At 40.5% G+C, this 17,788-nt stretch overlaps 1 protein-coding gene across 1 annotated transcript; it reads left to right on the plus strand.

The window, feature by feature from the left end:
• Nucleotides 1-12,254: 12,254 nt before the first annotated feature.
• LOC134060524 (neural cell adhesion molecule 2) lies at nucleotides 12,255-15,026 on the plus strand. The gene is made up of 6 exons (XM_062517254.1): nucleotides 12,255-12,423; nucleotides 12,540-12,637; nucleotides 12,976-13,129; nucleotides 13,626-13,744; nucleotides 14,363-14,521; nucleotides 14,881-15,026. The coding sequence occupies exons 2-6, from the start codon at nucleotides 12,562-12,564 to the stop codon at nucleotides 15,024-15,026; spliced, it is 654 nt and encodes a 217-aa protein (XP_062373238.1). The 5' UTR covers nucleotides 12,255-12,423; nucleotides 12,540-12,561.
• The last annotated feature ends 2,762 nt before the right edge of the window (nucleotides 15,027-17,788 follow it).

The following is a 17,788-nucleotide window of genomic DNA, read 5'->3' on the forward strand; positions in this document are numbered from 1 at the left end:
GCTTGAGAGAGCTGCCAGTGGGACTTGGAGGTTCGCTGTATGTCCATTTTACCCACCGAACTGTCATCATTCAACTATGACACGGTAAACTTGGTGTTGCGTTCTATCAACCCCTGTTACGGTCCACTTTATCATGGGTTATAGACACAGTAAATCCCTTTGGGAAGTCTGTCTTTGGTCACTTTAAGTGCATCCAGTTCCCATTTTGCCTGCTCTCCATCCCTGGCATTGCATTTTGGTAGCCGTGAAGCCCCACGTATCAGGATCGGTCTCTGGATGCTTAGTTTCCGATTTTCTAATTTCTCTCTGAGATGCCGGCGTCTTGTAAACAAGGCTATGTCCTCTGCCAGTTGATTCCGTTTTCCCTTCAGCTTTCCCTTCACCTTTACTTCAGCTCTCACTGCCACATCCATATTGAAATCAACCAGTTCTTTCCTGACCCAGTTTACTGCCATAGCCCAGGCATCCTCCCAGTTTGTGGTGTCAGTATTGAAGTTGAAATCTGCCAATACACCTTCAAAGTGTTCAGTGATGACTGCAACTGTATCCTCAGTCCAATCGCTGCAGACCGTGTTAACTTGCGTGTGGAGTTTCCCGTCTGTTGGCTTGGTTTGCACAGCCAGCTTAAGACGTTTGTACGCATCTTGGATGGTTCTATTTTCCAAAGTTCTGTTGTTGAACTTTAGGCAGTAATCAAGGTGATGGTGTACCTTGAGATATCTTTTGAAGGATTTGGCAAGGGCTTTGGTGACTGCCTTTCCTTCTGCCATATCTTCTTGTTTTAACTTGCCTTCTGTGTCTTCTTGTTTGTTTTTTGTTTTCTTTCGTCAAGGAATAACAGCTCCTTTAGTAGCAATGCGTATAGCTTTGTTTTGCTTCTTGTAAGACAGCAGGCTTCTGAAGATATCTGGTGGCTCTCTGGTTGAAAGCAGCCTTCTCAAGACCTTTGATTCAGTGGAGAGAAGACTTCTCTGCTGAGTTTTGTCTCTAAGAATGGAAGGGTTAGTCAGCAGGTTTTGCCTATACTTATATGTGGTACCTTCTAGCCCCACCCACAGGATATGAGCCATATAGTCGTTAGTACAGTGAACATCAGTTAATTGCTCCATTATCACCTCTCTCTGTCACATGTAAATAGGTCTCTTATTACTGATTGCAAAAGCATGTATGCACTGCCCCTCCCCAAAGTGAAGTTACACACCAAAATAAAGCTTAGACAATGGTCTTTCCAATAATTCCAGCCATTGGCATTTTTTAGAGTTTGTGATCAAAATAATGACATTCATTAAATAAATCACCACTCACATATCTGGGGAATGTCAGCCTCTGCACTTACTTTCCCCAAATGAGTGAGTTCTGAATTTTAAATCAATGTCATTTACTGATTATAAAGTCAAAAAAAAAATGCAGAGTACATGATTCACAGTGACAGATATTTGTATTAGCTTTAAAGTTAAGTTAATTATGTGTCTTACTAATGTTTAAGGGGTGTGAGGTGTGTCTTTTAATTCCAACACGGTACACACCAAAATAGAGCTTTGACTATGCCGGGTTTAATGTATTTCTTATTTACAGTGGGGAGAACATGTATTTGATAGCTACCATGCTAAAGTTGCCTAAAAAGAGGAATATAAAATATTCATTTGACAATTGATCTTAATGCCTTACTTCAAAACATGAGTGAAAATCTAACCGCTAAGGACACCAATTTTCTTTGTGATTGAAGAATGTATCGTAAATAAATAAATGTTCTTCCTTAAATGCTAGGGAGAAGGAAGTATTTGACCCCCTACAACAGTATGTAACCCTATGGAAATGTAACACATAGGGGCAGATTTTTCTTTTTAAAGGCCAGCTATTTCATGAATCCAGGATAAAGTTCCCTTGGCCGTTGGAATTAAAATAGCCCCACATCATCACATAATCTTCACCATAGATTGGCATGGTGCTTTTCCCGGTTTTCCTATAAGCCTGTTTGATGTTCATTGAGCTCATTGCAAATCAAACAGGCTAATAGGCCTACTGGAAAAAGCGCCATGCCACCACATTCTTTTCAGGCAACTTTAGCATGGTATACATCTTCTCCCCACTGTATATTTCTCTTACTTTGAAAGAATCCAAGCATTAAAAAAATCAAAGAAGTGATGCTTATGTGCAAATCAGAATCAGCTTTATTTGCGTTAAACAAACAAGGAATTAGACCCTGGTTAACTTTGTTCTCAAAGTACAACACTCAAACAAATAAAACATATAAGAATAAAAAAAATATAGAACAGTAAGAATAGATTGAATGGCAGTAGAATAAGGCTAAGTATAAGAAAACATATAGTGTGTACAGTTGCAAATAAATATTTGCATAGGAAAGAGTTGTCAATGGGACTCGGCGGGTCTCTACATGTCCATTTTACCCACCGAACTGTCATCATTCAACTACGACAAGGTAAACTTGGTTTTGCGTTCTACCAACTCCCGTTAATGTCCACTTTAGCATAGATTATAGACACAGTAAATTCCTTTCGGAAGTCTTTCTTTGGTCACTTTAAGTGCCTTCAGTTCCCATGTTGCTTTCTCTTCATCCCTGCCATTTTTGTCATTAATTCCAAACGGAAGACTACCTTTGAGGGCATGATCCGTTTTCTGTGCATTTGAATCACCACATATCAGAATTGGTGTCTGGATGCATAGCTTCTGATTTTTTAATTTGTTTTTGGGATGCTGGCATCTTGTAAACAAGGCTATGTTCTCTGCCAATTGATTCAGTTTTCCCTTCATCTTTCCCTTCAGCTTTTCTTCAGCTCTCAATGCCACATCCATGTTAAAATCAACCAGTTCTTTCCTGGCCCAGTTTACTGCCATTGCCCATGCCTCCTCCCAGTTTGTGGCATGACTATCCAAGATGATATCTGCCAGCTCACCTTCTAAATGTTCAGTGATGACTGCAGCTGTCCAATCAGTCCAACCGCTACAAAATGTTGGTTCGGTTTGCACAGCCTGCCCAATAAGGTTGTGCAATTCTTGGATGTGTCTAGGGTCCACAGTTCTGTTGTTGAACATGTCTTGTAATTTAAGATATCTTTTAAGGCAGTCGGCAAGGGCTTTAGTGGCTGACTGTCCTTCTGCCATATCTTCTTTTTTTACAATTGCCTTCTATGTCTTCTTATTTCTTTGTTGTTTTCTTTCTTCAAGGAATAACAGCTTTTTTAGTAGCAATGCGTATAGCTTTGTTTTGCTTCTTGTAAGACAGCAGGCTCCTGAAGATATCTGGTGGCTTTCTGGTTGATAGCAGCCTTCTCAAGACCTTTGATTCAGTGGAGAGAAGAAGACTTCTCTGCTGAGTTTTGTCTCTAAGAATGGAAGGGTTAGTCAGCAGGTTTTGCCTATACTTATATGTGGTACCTTCTAGCCCCACCCACAGGATATGAGCCATATAGTCGTTAGTACAGTGAACATCAGTTAATTGCTCCATTATCACCTCTCTCTGTCACATGTAAATAGGTCACTTATTACTGATTGTAAAAGCATATATGCACTGACCCTCCCCAAAGTGAAGTTACACACCAAAATACCTTAAACAATGCTCTTTCCAATAATTCCAGTCAGTGGCATTTTTTAGAGTTTATGATAAAAAATAATGACATTCATTAAATAAATCACAACTCGCATATCTGGGGAATGTCAGCCTCTGCACTTACTTTCCCTAAATGAGTGAGTTATTCATTTTAAATGATTGTCATTTACTGATTATAAAGTCTAAATAAACAAATGATCTTTATCTGCAAATCATAAATTAAATTAGTCACAACTCACATACAGTATCTGGGGAATGTCATCATCTGCACTGACAGTACATTCCCTAAATTTAGCTTTAAAGTTAAGTTAATTACGTTTATTGTTCAAATTTTAAGGATGTGAGGTGACCTCCAGGTCTGTGGTTGTGTCTGGCCTGTGTGACTTGTTTTATATATGTTTTAATGCCAACACGGTACACACCAAAAATAAAGCTTAGACTACGCCGGGTTTAATATAGGTTTTAGATAGATACAGTACAGTAAACCTCTTCATCCAAGCTTGAGTGATGGGGTTAAACAAGGAGTGCAAATGATGAGAAATAGGCTACACATATTGTCTAATTACTCAGCAGTATGGTTGGTATACACACAAGTCTTGTTGTTGGATATTGTTGGAAAGATCATAGTCCAAGCTTTATGTTGGTTTGTGAACATGTTGGATTTCAAGCACTAAAATCAGTATAGGAGGTCAGACACACATCATGGTTTAAGGCCATCATAAACCAACTGACTGTAGACACCATGGAACATGGCTGCCTTCAGCTATCTGAAGGGCTACAGTATATTAACAAGAATGGTGTGTCAGCGGGAGTGTACCTATATACAGTATGTTCCCCGGGTCCTATGTTCCCCACTTTGTATGGGACCTGGGGAACATAGGGATGACCCCGTGTTAGAGGGGTCTCAGAGGAGTGATAGAGTGGATGAACAGAACATTTCACATGGGAAGCAAACACTAAATACATAATGATAATTCACCATAATACTCAATTTGTGTTTACACTATACACACAGGTAGATAACATGCTTCTGTTAAATGTGTTCAATGTTGTAGGTTATCTGTTTGTCTGTTTGTATTGAGTAAAACACACCTGTTTTAATTTTGTCATGGCCGGCATCATATTTTATTTTACAGGTAATGGTTCTTGTACCTATTAATAAATGACACACACTGGTGCATGGTCAGTGTGAGTAATTGTCTGTTCATTTATTTTATTGCATTATCCACAACCATGTTTCAATATATTTCCCAAAATGCTCTTGGTATACCTTCCCTAAGGAGAGGGTAGACACCGTAAGAGACACCACAGAATAGTGCAGATGAAGGAATTGACCATTTTAAGAGCTCTTGGAGGGTGCTAAACCATAGTTTAAGAAGAACCACATTAAATCACATCAAATCATATTTTAGCATTCTTTTTTTTTCTCCAACTTTATTTATGTTTATTGGGAACAATGAAACATCGCATCAGTGAATGTGATATTTTCTTACTGTCAGACTAATACAAATCCAATCCTATCCAGTCATCATCCTATCTGATATATATCCTTTTTCATCTCCCTGATTCACAGACATCTTCAGCTGCAAGCTGTTTACTAACGATTTGGGCCATCACTGAACAGTGAACTGGGAAAAAATGAGAGATGGTGAGTTTACTGGCACCTTTGTAAGATCTACTGTTTACTGTTACCTGTTACTGTTTACTGTGTACTAGTCACCTGTTGCAGTCTCTAGTGTGATTCTCAGCTGTGCCTGTGTGTGTGTAGATGAAACAGATAAAATCACACCACTACCTATCAAAATACTGTGCGAGTCTCTCCAGAATTTGTGCACGCGTCCAGACTGTTGTATAGAAATGGGTTTCGCGCTTACTGCATTCACTTAGCAGATTCAACCATGCAAATACAGCCTAAAATGAGGTCCGCTTTACTTGAAATGTGTTGGGTTTGTGTTTCATGTTTTGTTCCAGCAGCACAGACACTCACAGGCTCGTAGAATCTCCTTTTGTTCGGTTAATTAAAAGCACCCTCGTGCATACATTAGAAATCAGGCTATTTGCGGCCTCATTTCCATTTGATTGTGGTGAATTCATCAGGCCAAAGAAGTCAATTTACATTTGAAGAAAGAATTACTATGTGTGGCCTGAATTGAGGCTATGGTAGTGTCGTATCATGCTCTAACCCTAGATAGATAGACAGACAGACAGATATATAGATAGGATAGATGGGAAACATAATTTCTGATCATTTTATGACATTTTTTTATTTGAAATAATTTGTCTTCATAATCATGATTAAAGTGTGTGTGTGTGTGTGTGTGTGTGTGTGTGTGTGTCTCTGTCCACTCTCACACGCTGTTTTTACTGTTTTAAAATAAGTCCATGAGCATATTGATCTATGAGTATTGTGTTATCAGTATTGCTTGTGCATATGCATGCTGTATAGGTGTTGATGGTTGTTGTGTGTGTGTGTGTGTGTGTGTGTGTGTGTGAGAGAGAGTGAGATATATCAGTCAGTATCCAGCTCCTCCTATCACCAGCCCCATAGATGCAGCAGTGGTTGAGCAGGAGGAGGCCGGCTGAAGAGTGCTCAGAGACCTTATTCTAACATGGTACTGTTCTATCTCTGCGTTGGTTTTCTTCCTTTCAAATCTGCTTTCGACTGCTTTGAAAAACCAAATGTGTGGAAATTGCTTAGCTTCTCCAGGTGGATGGACTGTTTCTATTCAGCTTTAGCCTTATTCTGGTAACAAGGTGAGTTTTTTTTGTTTTTTTTTTGTCGTTGTTGTTGCTGATTTTGGATATTGTTTCTGTATGTAATGTACTGCCACTACATTTTCTCATACAAATGTATGCAAACAAGGGACACATTTTCATGAGTGGTTCTCTCCATGTTATGGTAGCGTTTTACGCCTCAACATAATCAGGTAGTGTAATGTTTATTTCTCTAATTAACTTGTGCACCCTGGTGAGTGGGCTAGTGGGATGTGACAGATCTCTGTTTGCACAGCCACCCGTTGTACCGCATGAGTCAGAACGCTGAAGCACTCTTAACACGTTTGCTGCCAACCTCTCTGTTTCAGCTGACGCCAGATATAGAGTGCTTTGGCCCTCTGTGTGCAAATACAGACAAAGAAAAAAGACACTTGTTTAGTGCTTTGAAGTCATCTGGTGTAATTAGTAAATAGCGCTATGTTGGAACATTCCAGGCCAAATAACCTTCTTTGTGGATACTATTCTGTCAAATAAGTTAATGGCAAAATGTACTCCTTCACACCAAAAGCCTTTAATTGGTGAGGTAATAACTCATCATGTTTTGAGAGATTTCTTCTTGCCCACTAGCTTCTTGAAATGGTTTTGTTAGTGTTTTCTTGTCTGATGCCAATTTATAGTCCTATGTTTGCTGTGCTTGTTTGTTTAGCCTATTGGGGGGTGGGGGGGAAACTAAATTCTGAACCTCAGACACACACACACAGGATCACGTGGGCACAAGCTAATGTGCTCTACTTGTAATATGTTCCTACACAGGAAAAAAGTTTACTCATCAATTTGTGTCTCTGTCAGTATTTGTTTAATTCTTAATCCCATTATTAGCTAAGATTCCAAGAATTTGCATGATTTATATGGGAACTTAACATGATAAAAGTCTCTGCAGCACCTCTTGGTCAAAAAATGGTCAATCTACTGAAAGATCTCTGTACAAACAGCAACAACAGCACAGTTGTCACTATGAAAGCTAGTTTGAGCGACAGATGTTCTCATCTCTCCTTTACATCAGTGTTTCTTAGCTGGTTTGGCCTCGAGACCTTCAATTTCTCATGGTCCTCGCAACCCATATTTTAGCATTGAAGCCAACTGATGCGGTTAAATTCCAAGGTATCGTAGGAGGCTCAAAGTGCCTGTTTGTTCGGAATATGTTGATGTTAGGCACTTTTGTGAAGTCCCCAACTCCTGTGTCGCCTTTTGAAAGTACTGGACAGGTTTGTCTTTGACAGGATGCTTTGTGTCCATGTAGCGTTTTAGTTTTGATGGTTTCATGATCACATGTGCCTGCAATACACTGCACAAAACACAGAGGTTTCTGTCCCTTGTTGTCCTCAACATAAGTAAACACTTTAATTATTCAGGGTTGTTTTGCCAAATTAACCAGAATGATGTCTAACATCACCTGTCACATAGACAGTGCCTATGTCCATGGCAACGACTGGCATACGTTGACCTAATAGCAATTTTATTAACCACAAGCTCCGAGACCCACCCAGAACGGTTCCACGACCCACTTTTGGGTCTCGACCCACCGGTGAAGAAACACTGCTTTACATGTCCAAATACAATACCATGAAAATGAAATTGAGGACGATCTAGTACTGGTTGCTTTTAAAATCATGTTTTTTTTTAAAATCGGACATGGATGCATTCTATTTAACCTTGAAAAGAATAGGTATCATAGCAAACATTATTCTGTGGCATTTACCCATTCATCAATTACGTGATGAGCAGAATCAGGACCATTGCCTTTGAGTCACCCAAGCTACCAAGGAGAATAGCACTGTATCAAGTATATTCATTAATCCTCATACATGGAGTGTGTTGTCTCTTGTCACATTCCAAAAAAAAATGGTGATGACCTTAATTGGTTTTACGCTTCATGGGGGTAGAACACATTAGCATGTCCTTGGAAGACATTTTTATGTATTTTGGGGATGGAGGGCCATTTCACACCCCACTCCACACACGCACAGTGGGGGTGTGAAATGGCCCACACTTCCATAATTGGGAGCCAATGAGGGCTGTGCCACTACTGTTAGGAGATACAGCCCTAGATGGATACCATCACCATCAAAGTGCTTGTGATAACGGGCACCTTTCTTTTACAGCCTCATAACTGATCTTAGTAGTACAAAGCCTCCCTTCAGGTCTTTTCATGTTTCAATCACTGAGAGGGGGTATGGGATTGGTGCTTTGCGGCCCGCCTGCTTAAGTGGCCGTCTCATTGTAAGGCCTGAAGAGGCCAGCGGCCAGCATACAAAACTGAGCTGTCATTATGATCCCACTGAAGGACAACCACATTTTGCTGTCAGAAGACAATTATCAGTGAGAATCTTAAAATGGATGCAGCCGTATTAGGTATATGTTTTATGTAGTTTGTTTAACTTGGAAATAAGGTAACTCAATTCCACTCAAAACAAGGCAAGAAAGGTAGAGCCGAACAACTAGACTAAACACTGTAGAAGAGACACCAACAGATAAAGGGCCAGTGGCAATTTAAAAACGCATGGGTTTACTGTATGAATGAATACATTTTATTTTATTTTTTTTTAATACCAGACAGGAACAGGGTAGCAGTATGTCTCCTTCACCCTCAGATCCACCCCACCTCTCCTGTTCTATTTGTCTCCTGGGCCTGTGTATCTTCTTGGGTGTGCATTCAACATTAAGCAAATTGGGTGAGTAAGACATTAAGACAAAATTTCGTTTAACTTCTGTCATGTTTGTGTTGTGTAAAGTGCTCAAACAAATGAAGTACTTGATATGATGTGTCTAGCACAATAGAATAGAGGAAATGTGAATGTGGGGTGTTTCAGTGTTGGGAAAGTTAAGCGAATCTGAAACAAGGAGAGGTATACTACATTTAAATTCTGTGTTGGTTGGTCATTGAATTCATTGAAGCCATTTTCATCCTACAATAGGGCAATGATCCAAAGCAATGGCCCAAAAGTATGCAAGACCCATACATGATGGTTATATTTTCAATAAAGGTAGCATTGGATGTCCACCCACCATTCTAGCTCTGTAAATGAAAAGCAAAGTGGCTCGTACCAAGCCCTACATTACATGTTTGTCAAGGTCACAGAGTACTGTCAATATGAAATGAAACAGTCACAAAGATGTCCCCAGATTGTAGCACTTCAGCTGCCTGGCTGGCCATTGAGAAGTAGTTCTGTCATATATGACCATTTCTGAGTGGTTCCAAAGTCTTGAATATTGATGTTTGGGAATAGGTGTTTGTATGAATATTTATTTGTTTGCATACAGTATGTTATGAGCAAGAAGTATTTTGTGTCTCCTTTCTCTTACAGTGTTCTCAGCTGTGCCAGAGGACAGCATCGGCATATTAGATCGTCCACTGATGCTGCACTGTGCGGCATATGATTCAAGCCTGCAGAAAGTGCTGCCTGTTGCCTGGCAGAAGGACTCGCGTGGAACTTCAGATGCTCTCGGCTCAAAGATGCGTCAGATGGCCAATGGGTCTCTCCTCTTCATCCAGCTTCAGGAAGAGGACCTGGGAACTTACACATGCAGTGCTAGCACAGGCTTCAGCAACATCAGGACCACAGTCAGCATCTATAAAGCCGGTGTGTGGTGTGACGATTTTGATTTATTTAGTTATTTTTGGGTGGGTGGGAGGGGTGGAGGGGAGGGGGTGGTGAAAAAGAGTACAAAATACACCTTTAAAAGTAATAAATAGAGGGTCGCTGTGGCGTAACAGGGTCCGAGCACCCACGGGGGCCCAGGTTCGAGAGTCCGACCTGCGGTCATGTCCCGATCCCGCCCCATCTCTCTCTCACCCACCCCAATAGAGCAAAAAGTAATAAATCAATACATTTGAATATACTGCAAAAAAAACCTTTAAGATGTGCTTTTATGCAGATTTAGGAGATGTTTTCTTCAGTCCACTCTCTCAGACGGCGCAGGAGGGCCAGAGGGTGTTTCTTCAGTGTGTGTCTGGAGACAGCTCGCCTGCGGCTCACATCACCTGGCTGAAGGAGGGAAAGCCACTCAGCAGAGGAACTCAGATTCAGGTTGGGTGCTAATGGTGGCATATGGTATGACTCATAAGAGTAAGTGGATATCTGTGTGGCTGCCCCATCCTGTTATTTTGTGGGACCTTATCAGCTAAATAATTATATAATTTATAAAGTAATTTGTCAGATTGTATTATTTGTGTTGCGAGGCATGATGTTGCATACTCTTTCCATGAAACCACATATTTTTAGAAATAATCTTACCACCAAACATCCACCTTTATTTACTTTCAGAGAAGAAACAAACATATGTTTGCTGGTAAATGACTAATTTGTCTTGTTTTGGCAGGGTCAGTATGGTGGTGGGAATGACAGGAAGACCTCAGGGACTCTCACAATAGAGCACGTCTCACAGGAAGACGAGGGAGTCTATGTCTGTGTTACGCACAATCCTCTGTTAAATATCAGCAGAGAGAGCAACATGGCAACTTTAACCGTGTCTGGTGAGTTTTATCATAAAAGTGTTGACGGTCTCACATTGTATCAACTGAATAATGGACAGTAATAGATAGTGCTTATTGAACTGCCATCAGCAGGGTAAGACGTTGATCAATAACAGAGAGTTTGACCATGAGGCCAAAACTGTGTGACATCTACAGGTGTCTATAGCCTTTTACCAAACACATGTATGAAAACAAAAGGAGAATTCCGACAACTTTTCTCAAGATCACTGAGATACTGTAGATACAAAAAAAAAAAAAAAAAAAACAATTGGTTCTCCCTATCCCTGGGGACATGTTTATGAGCCCTCATATTCAGAGTGTATAGATACAGACGGTTAGAAGGTTGCCGCCCCCTCTGTGGGGGAAAACATGCTAACATCACACATGAAAGTCAATGGGCTAACTCGCTAGCAGAAAATAAATGTTTTCCCCCACGGGGGGTGTTTCAGCCATGGTTAACACGGTAACTGGGGGCGGTAACCACGATTATGACGAGATGCCGTCTGTATGTATAGCATTGTAGATGCCTGGCAGCTATTGCCTGCAGTAACTTAAGCTCGGTAGAACCAGTGTTTTTTTTGTTGTTTTTTGTTTTTTGTACAGTACTCGGCGACCTTGAGAAACAAAGATCTTTTTGAAAAATCACCAGAATTTCAAGAAGCTAAGAGTAATGAGTAACCTAACCATTTTGTTTCAAGGATTAAGTTATGTATGTTGCATTTTGAGTCATTTGACTGTTCTGGTTTATAGTGTGGTATTATGAAAACTACATAGTATGACTTTCTATTTTGTACAATTCATCAGACTCTGATGTTGATTTGGAGATTGTACGAGGCCCTGAAAACCTAACTGTAGCTACAGAAGCAGAAGCTGCATTTCACTGCTCTGTACGAGGAACCCGTGATCCCATCGTGCACTGGTTTAAAGATGGCAAGTCTATGGGTAATGACTCTCGCCAAAGCCTTCAGCACCATGGACAGCTCCTTATTATAAGGTTAGCGAAAGGGTGTGTGTGTGTGTGTGTGTGTGTGTGTTGGACGTGGTGACACTCTTCAAATTAAAATGATAATTAGCCCTTCTCCAGGTTAGTTATGGTATAACATTTTTCAAGCCTAGAGAGCACCTACGTTATTTCAGCCCACTGGGAAGATGAGTTTCGAAATGTTATACGTCTTCCTCAGGAATGTGTTGGAGGAAGACGAGGGATTCTATCATTGTGAGGTAAAAAATGAAAAGGACCTGGTGATATCCAAGCCAGCCTATCTCCTTCCAGCAGGTTTGGGCTATAACTAACTATAATGTCGCTTCTTACTTAACCCATCCATAAAGGTCACCTTCTTTCTGTCACATAAATTCTAACATACTCCATGACCTTATCGTGATTAACAACTTTGTATGTAAACGCTTGTATGTATGTAGTGATGGAGTGGACCTTTCAGAGAGAGCCAGCTAATGTGACAGTAAAAAGGGGAGGCGAGGCAACTCTGGTTTGCAGGCCACCGGCCAGTAGGCCTTCTGCCACCGTGAACTGGTTCAAAAACAACTGGTTACTCAGTCCAGCATCACATTTCAGTATCGAGCCAAATGGGGATCTCTTCTTACACAGGTATCATAAGCGTGCACACTAATGTCACCTGTCTGTATTCACCTCTTCCAAATATACTATGTATACTGTATGCTCAATATAATCAATGAAACAATCAGTATTTTTTCCTTTTGTAGCGTGAAGGATTCAGACGGAGGAATGTACTTCTGTAGAGCAACAAATAGTTACCTCTCAAGGGAGGTCACATCCAGAAAGGTTTATCTTGAAGTACTAGGTAAGTTAGAAAAGCTTCAATAATGATTATGTGATCATCCCTATATGACAGGGAACATTTTTGAAAATTGTAATTTTCCCTGAGCATATTCAGTGACACACAGAAATGTGAAGTTAAGTGAAAGCATCTTTTTTTATTGTATAACCTATGCTGCAAGTCATAGCCTATGAATAATCAGCATCGATTTTCAAATCATGAGACAACGAGAAGATAAATTCTGAAATTGAAACATTTTTGTAACTAACGGCTATCTATAATGACTCCAAAGCTTAACTAGTCATCAAGACAGATCCCAAGGTGAGTGATATGCCTAATCTGCTAACTGCTCTGTCCTATAGCTCCTCCATCTGTGTCTGTCTGGCCGTCCATGATGACGGCTCCCATCGGGGCAGAGGTGGTAATAAGATGCCGTGTGTCTGGACACCCTGCTCCATTCATTGTGTGGTCCAAACAGGGGCATTCAGTGATGACCGGTGGGAAAATCACTATTGGGTGAGTAACAGTGAAAGGATGTGAAGCCAGAATAACACCTATTCTGAAAAATAATAATTTAATTTCAATTGAAATGAAAAGGTTATACTGTATTTACATGGAGAGCCTAGCCTGGCTGACGCGACCACATCTCAATGAGACGTGGTCTGGCAATCAAACGTTCATTTTCTTGTATTTGAAAAAATGCCCAGATCTGTTCATTGGCCGTCTGTGCATAACTCACCATCGTTTTGCTTTCCCCACTGTTCTGTGATTGGTCCCCTATCCCAGGCAAAAATTAGGGCGGTAGTTTCCAGGCTGCCTTTGCAGTGTGAATGAGATCGCACGCTAAGCAGCATGGGAACACCCAGGCTATGGAGAGCCTAGATTTACTGCGTGTATGAACTCACCTAACCAAACAACTGCATTTCCTGTCTGTATGAACTTACTGCAGTCGTGTTTACATCTGTGTTCTGAAACGAGAAGTGATTCCACTTGTACTTTACCCCACGAACAGAGTGAGAAATGCTACTCTCTTCATCTCCTCTGTGAGAAGGTATGACGAGGGCACGTACACATGCAAGGCTTTTAACACCATGGGTCAGGATGAGAGGGTGGCTACTTTACGCGTTGCAGGTAAGTCTGTGGTATGATCTGGGGTGAACTGCTGCCACGATTAAGAGATTGTACATGAACTCATAAGAGGATTTATCAGGAAGAGTGGTCGGAATCTAGGCATAATTAATCATAAATCATAAAGTCAAGTCCACACCAAAAAATACTCAGGAATACTCATCATTATCATCATCATCATCATCTCAGGGATACTCAGGAATACTCATCATCACCATCATCATCATCATTTTAGTGCATTTAGTTATAACCAGGCAGCTCTTTAGTGATTTTAGTGTTGTCTTAGGTTAATTTGGGAATACAACCTGTATGAAAACTGTTGGCGCTCCTTACTAACCTTAGATAAACTGCTTAACCTAACCTAACCATTAATGTCTCTGCTCCGGCTACACAAGATGCATTGTTTTCAATGCAAGTTGTGTTATTTTGAACTCATATTGTGTAACAAATAAAAAGAAAAGGAGACCACACAAACGGTGTTGTCCCTATCGGGACACAGAGAAGTTTTAAGAGTGTACAATTGTTGAGTGAAGTGTTGGTGGGTAGGCATACTGTAGCTGCGTTATTCTAATTCCCTGTAATGTAGAGGTGTGTTTGATTCCCTCCATCTCTTGTGTGCAGTGAGCCCAGTCATCATGTTATTTCAGAAGGCAGTGAGCAGTGTGGTGGGCAGCACTGTGACCTTGCCATGCGGGGCCATAGGAGATCTCCCCATCACATACACCTGGACCAGGAGTCACCAGGGGTCCCTCTCTACCTCACTACTGGGACACATAGACAGTAAGTTGAACTCATGGAAGAAGAGGTGCAAATGCACACCAAAGTCAAGGTGCAGGCAACTAGATTTAAAGCTTAGTAAGAGAGATCGATCTAAAGAAGGCTATAAAGCCGAAACGTTATCATTATTAAAGAATTGGGATATGAATGGGGTCAGGGTACAAACCTAGATTAGGGTTATGAAAGGGTCTGGGGAATTTATATGCAATTTATTATGTGGTAAACAAAAGCAATTTGTGAAAACATCTTGGAGAAGGTCGCTGAATGATGTGTTGCACAGATGAACATGAAACATAAATAGCTATAAGACAGCGTTGTTTGTCTTGGTCCTTTGCCTCCTGTACACCTCTCCTCCATTTCAGATAACGGCACGTTACACCTGGTGGACGTCCAGTGGGACGCAGCAGGAGAGTACCACTGTACCGCTGAGAACCTGGCAGGGCGAGATCAGCTGAGCACCATCCTCTCTATCTCTGCAGGTACAGTAGGAGGGAACAATGTTCTCTGACGATTACAGTACAGTGACTCTGACATGCTGGTGTGCTTTTTTTTTCTCCTCTTAATTGAAAACAATACTTGTAACTTATCTGAGTGATATAATCCCTTTATTTTTAGTAGAAGAGAATCCTCCAGTTGAAGACATTGTGACATTTACTTCAGTGAGTATTCTGATTGTGATTTGAATATGTCAGAACTATTCCTACCTTTGAAGGATAACTCTATAACTCTACTAGTCATCGAACAACCTAGAGTCTATTGTTGGATGATAACAAGTGCAAACATTTGTTGGGGACCAAAGTAAGAGTGAATAAGAGCCTACACCGTGCACGTAACTGATGCGCTCCGTTCGCGTTGTGTATGAACTATTTTTACGCTATGCTAATAGAACGTTTCAGTAATGCTCCTGGTGTAGCCTCCCTTTAAGATCAGAGTATGGGTGCCTCTCATTTGGGCTTTTATACGTCCTCCCTCGCCCCTCGGGCCTCGATCCTCACTGATCTACATAAAGAATGATGGGGCGAAAACAATGGGATACTCTATCCAGTGTTAGTTATAGATTAGTGGGAACGCCCCTCGAGGATCAAGCATCGAGGATCGAGGAGGCATGTTGAGAAGCACCTTATGCATCTACAATGAAATAGCTTTCAGCGATAGCCTCAGGAGCAAGCTGGCTACGTCAAAGTTGGCCAAATCGCTACTTGAAGTTACTGACAAGACTCAAAATTGTATCAGTATTTCATTGTATGCATATTCCAGTCTTTCTTAAAACTACTCTGTTTAACATTGTTATGGTCCCCAGTGAACATTTACATTCATTACCATCCAAGAATAGGATCATATCTTGTTCTTAGACCAGAGCTGTGAATGAAAAACAAATGGAAGTCTTTTATGGAAAGCTATGCTGTACACAACAGTGCGACAGTGATCACCAGAAATTGAGTGATCGAGGCATTGGTAAAGGATATTCTCGCAGCTCTGGCTTCGTACTTGTGGCTGAATCACTGCCCTGTGGATATCCCTTACAAATGCCGCTCTCATTCATCCCATAGTGCTATATGGACAAGATGTATATGTCCTTCCCTCTAATTACAGTCTTTAGTGTACAACTGGTAATACTACTGTAATACGTTTCCATGTTGGTAAATTGAAATATTCTCTATTTTACAGCTCACAAATATAAGTCAACAGAATACTACTAACTTGAACTTATCAACTGATTCGAACACAAGAAGTGATCAACAGTATGATCATTACATAAGAAAATCAGGTACTTGAATTTTTCACAAGATAAAATATTTATGTACTGATGTGCATACATTGTATTACAGTACCTAGAAATAGAAATTTGATGCATCTTTATATTTGTTTGAGATTTTTGAGATTACAGACCATTTACATATGGGTAAACTTTCTTGTTTTAATTTCAGATGCTCTTTTGAAAGACTCACCAATCAATTCTGAAATGGTTCCAACATCTGATGTTGTAACTCCATTCACATTATTACCTAATCCAGAAAGTTCAGGACATGAGAAACTTAAACAGTACATTGGGCAACCAAAAACTGACACGACAAAGCTATACAAAGATCTTATTTTTCAAAATACAGATAGGACAATTCCATCTACTCAGCCCCTACAGCCTAACCTCATACAAACACACTCACAGCCACCAACACTTCATGGTACAGAATCTACATCAGGAGATCAGCTCACACATTTGCCTACAATCACCCCACACAACCCTGGAGCCCAAGTTTCAAACAATTACTTGAATACTGAGCCTTCTTTCCTAAACACCCAGACACCGAGCTTGTGCTTGCTTCCTGTCGAGCCTCCAACCCAGACTCTGTAAGTACAGCATACTTGATGACACCCTGACAACTTTTCTTTCTTTCTTTCTATCTATCTATCTATCTATCTATCTATCTATCTATTTATCTATCTATCTATCTGAATGTGAAAACATTTACTGCAAATCACGTCGAATGAAACCAGTAATATTCCTTCTTCTTTCTTTTTTCCCCCTTTAACAGATCTCAGATAACAAATCCACCTACAGAAATTCCACCAGCTCCACCCTCATACCCCCTTCTAGAAAAACATGACATCCCCATTGTAGTCGGAGTCGGGGTCTCTCTTGCTTTTATATTCATTACTATGGCGTTCTACTCTTTGGTGCAGAAGAATGATTCTACTGCCCCTGCGAACCGAGGAGGTTGGAAAGACTTCTTTCACTGTGTCCATTTTTGCACAGGTCATTACAGTAGAGTTTATATTCAGACCAACCCTGGTCCCATGACTGCATTCCATTAACACAACCCTCTGCCTCTCGCTGAAAATGTGCAAGAGGCGGAGGGGGAGGTGGGGAGGGGTTAAGAGAAGAGTCGGCTATAAGGGCATTAACATTATTTTAAATATAAATGTTGTGCTCGAGAGAGAGAGAGAGAGAGAGAGAGAGGTCTCAGAACAAAATTCTAATTTTAACATCAGTGATTAACACAGTCAAGTTTTATACCGGTAGATCCAGTGACATACTGTCAGCTAGTTTGAGCTAAAGGGAACATATTTTAGGGTTCAATACCTCTTTAATTTTGTGTTTTCCATTTTGTTTCATATTTATCAATACACAACAGCTCAGAGGAAATTTGTCCCTCCCAGACATGGAGAACGTTTGGTTACAGGAAGAACCTATGACAACAGGCAAGTTTTTACCAACAATTGTGTGCAAAGTTTTTATTAAAAACGTAACTTATAAAAAACTGTTTTTTT

Source organism: Sardina pilchardus, chromosome 16 (genome assembly GCF_963854185.1).
Source record: "Sardina pilchardus chromosome 16, fSarPil1.1, whole genome shotgun sequence".
Taxonomy (NCBI): Eukaryota; Metazoa; Chordata; class Actinopteri; order Clupeiformes; family Clupeidae; genus Sardina; species Sardina pilchardus.

Bases quoted from the DNA above. Each gene is read 5' to 3' on its own strand.
- LOC134060524 (XM_062517254.1), top strand. From the start codon at position 12,562: ATGTACTTCTGTAGAGCAACAAATAGTTACCTCTCAAGGGAGGTCACA. The intron at 13,130-13,625 runs GTGAGTAACAGT...CCCCACGAACAG, and splicing joins GGTGGGAAAATCACTATTGG to AGTGAGAAATGCTACTCTCT. The intron at 14,522-14,880 runs GTAAGTTGAACT...CCTCCATTTCAG, and splicing joins ACTACTGGGACACATAGACA to ATAACGGCACGTTACACCTG.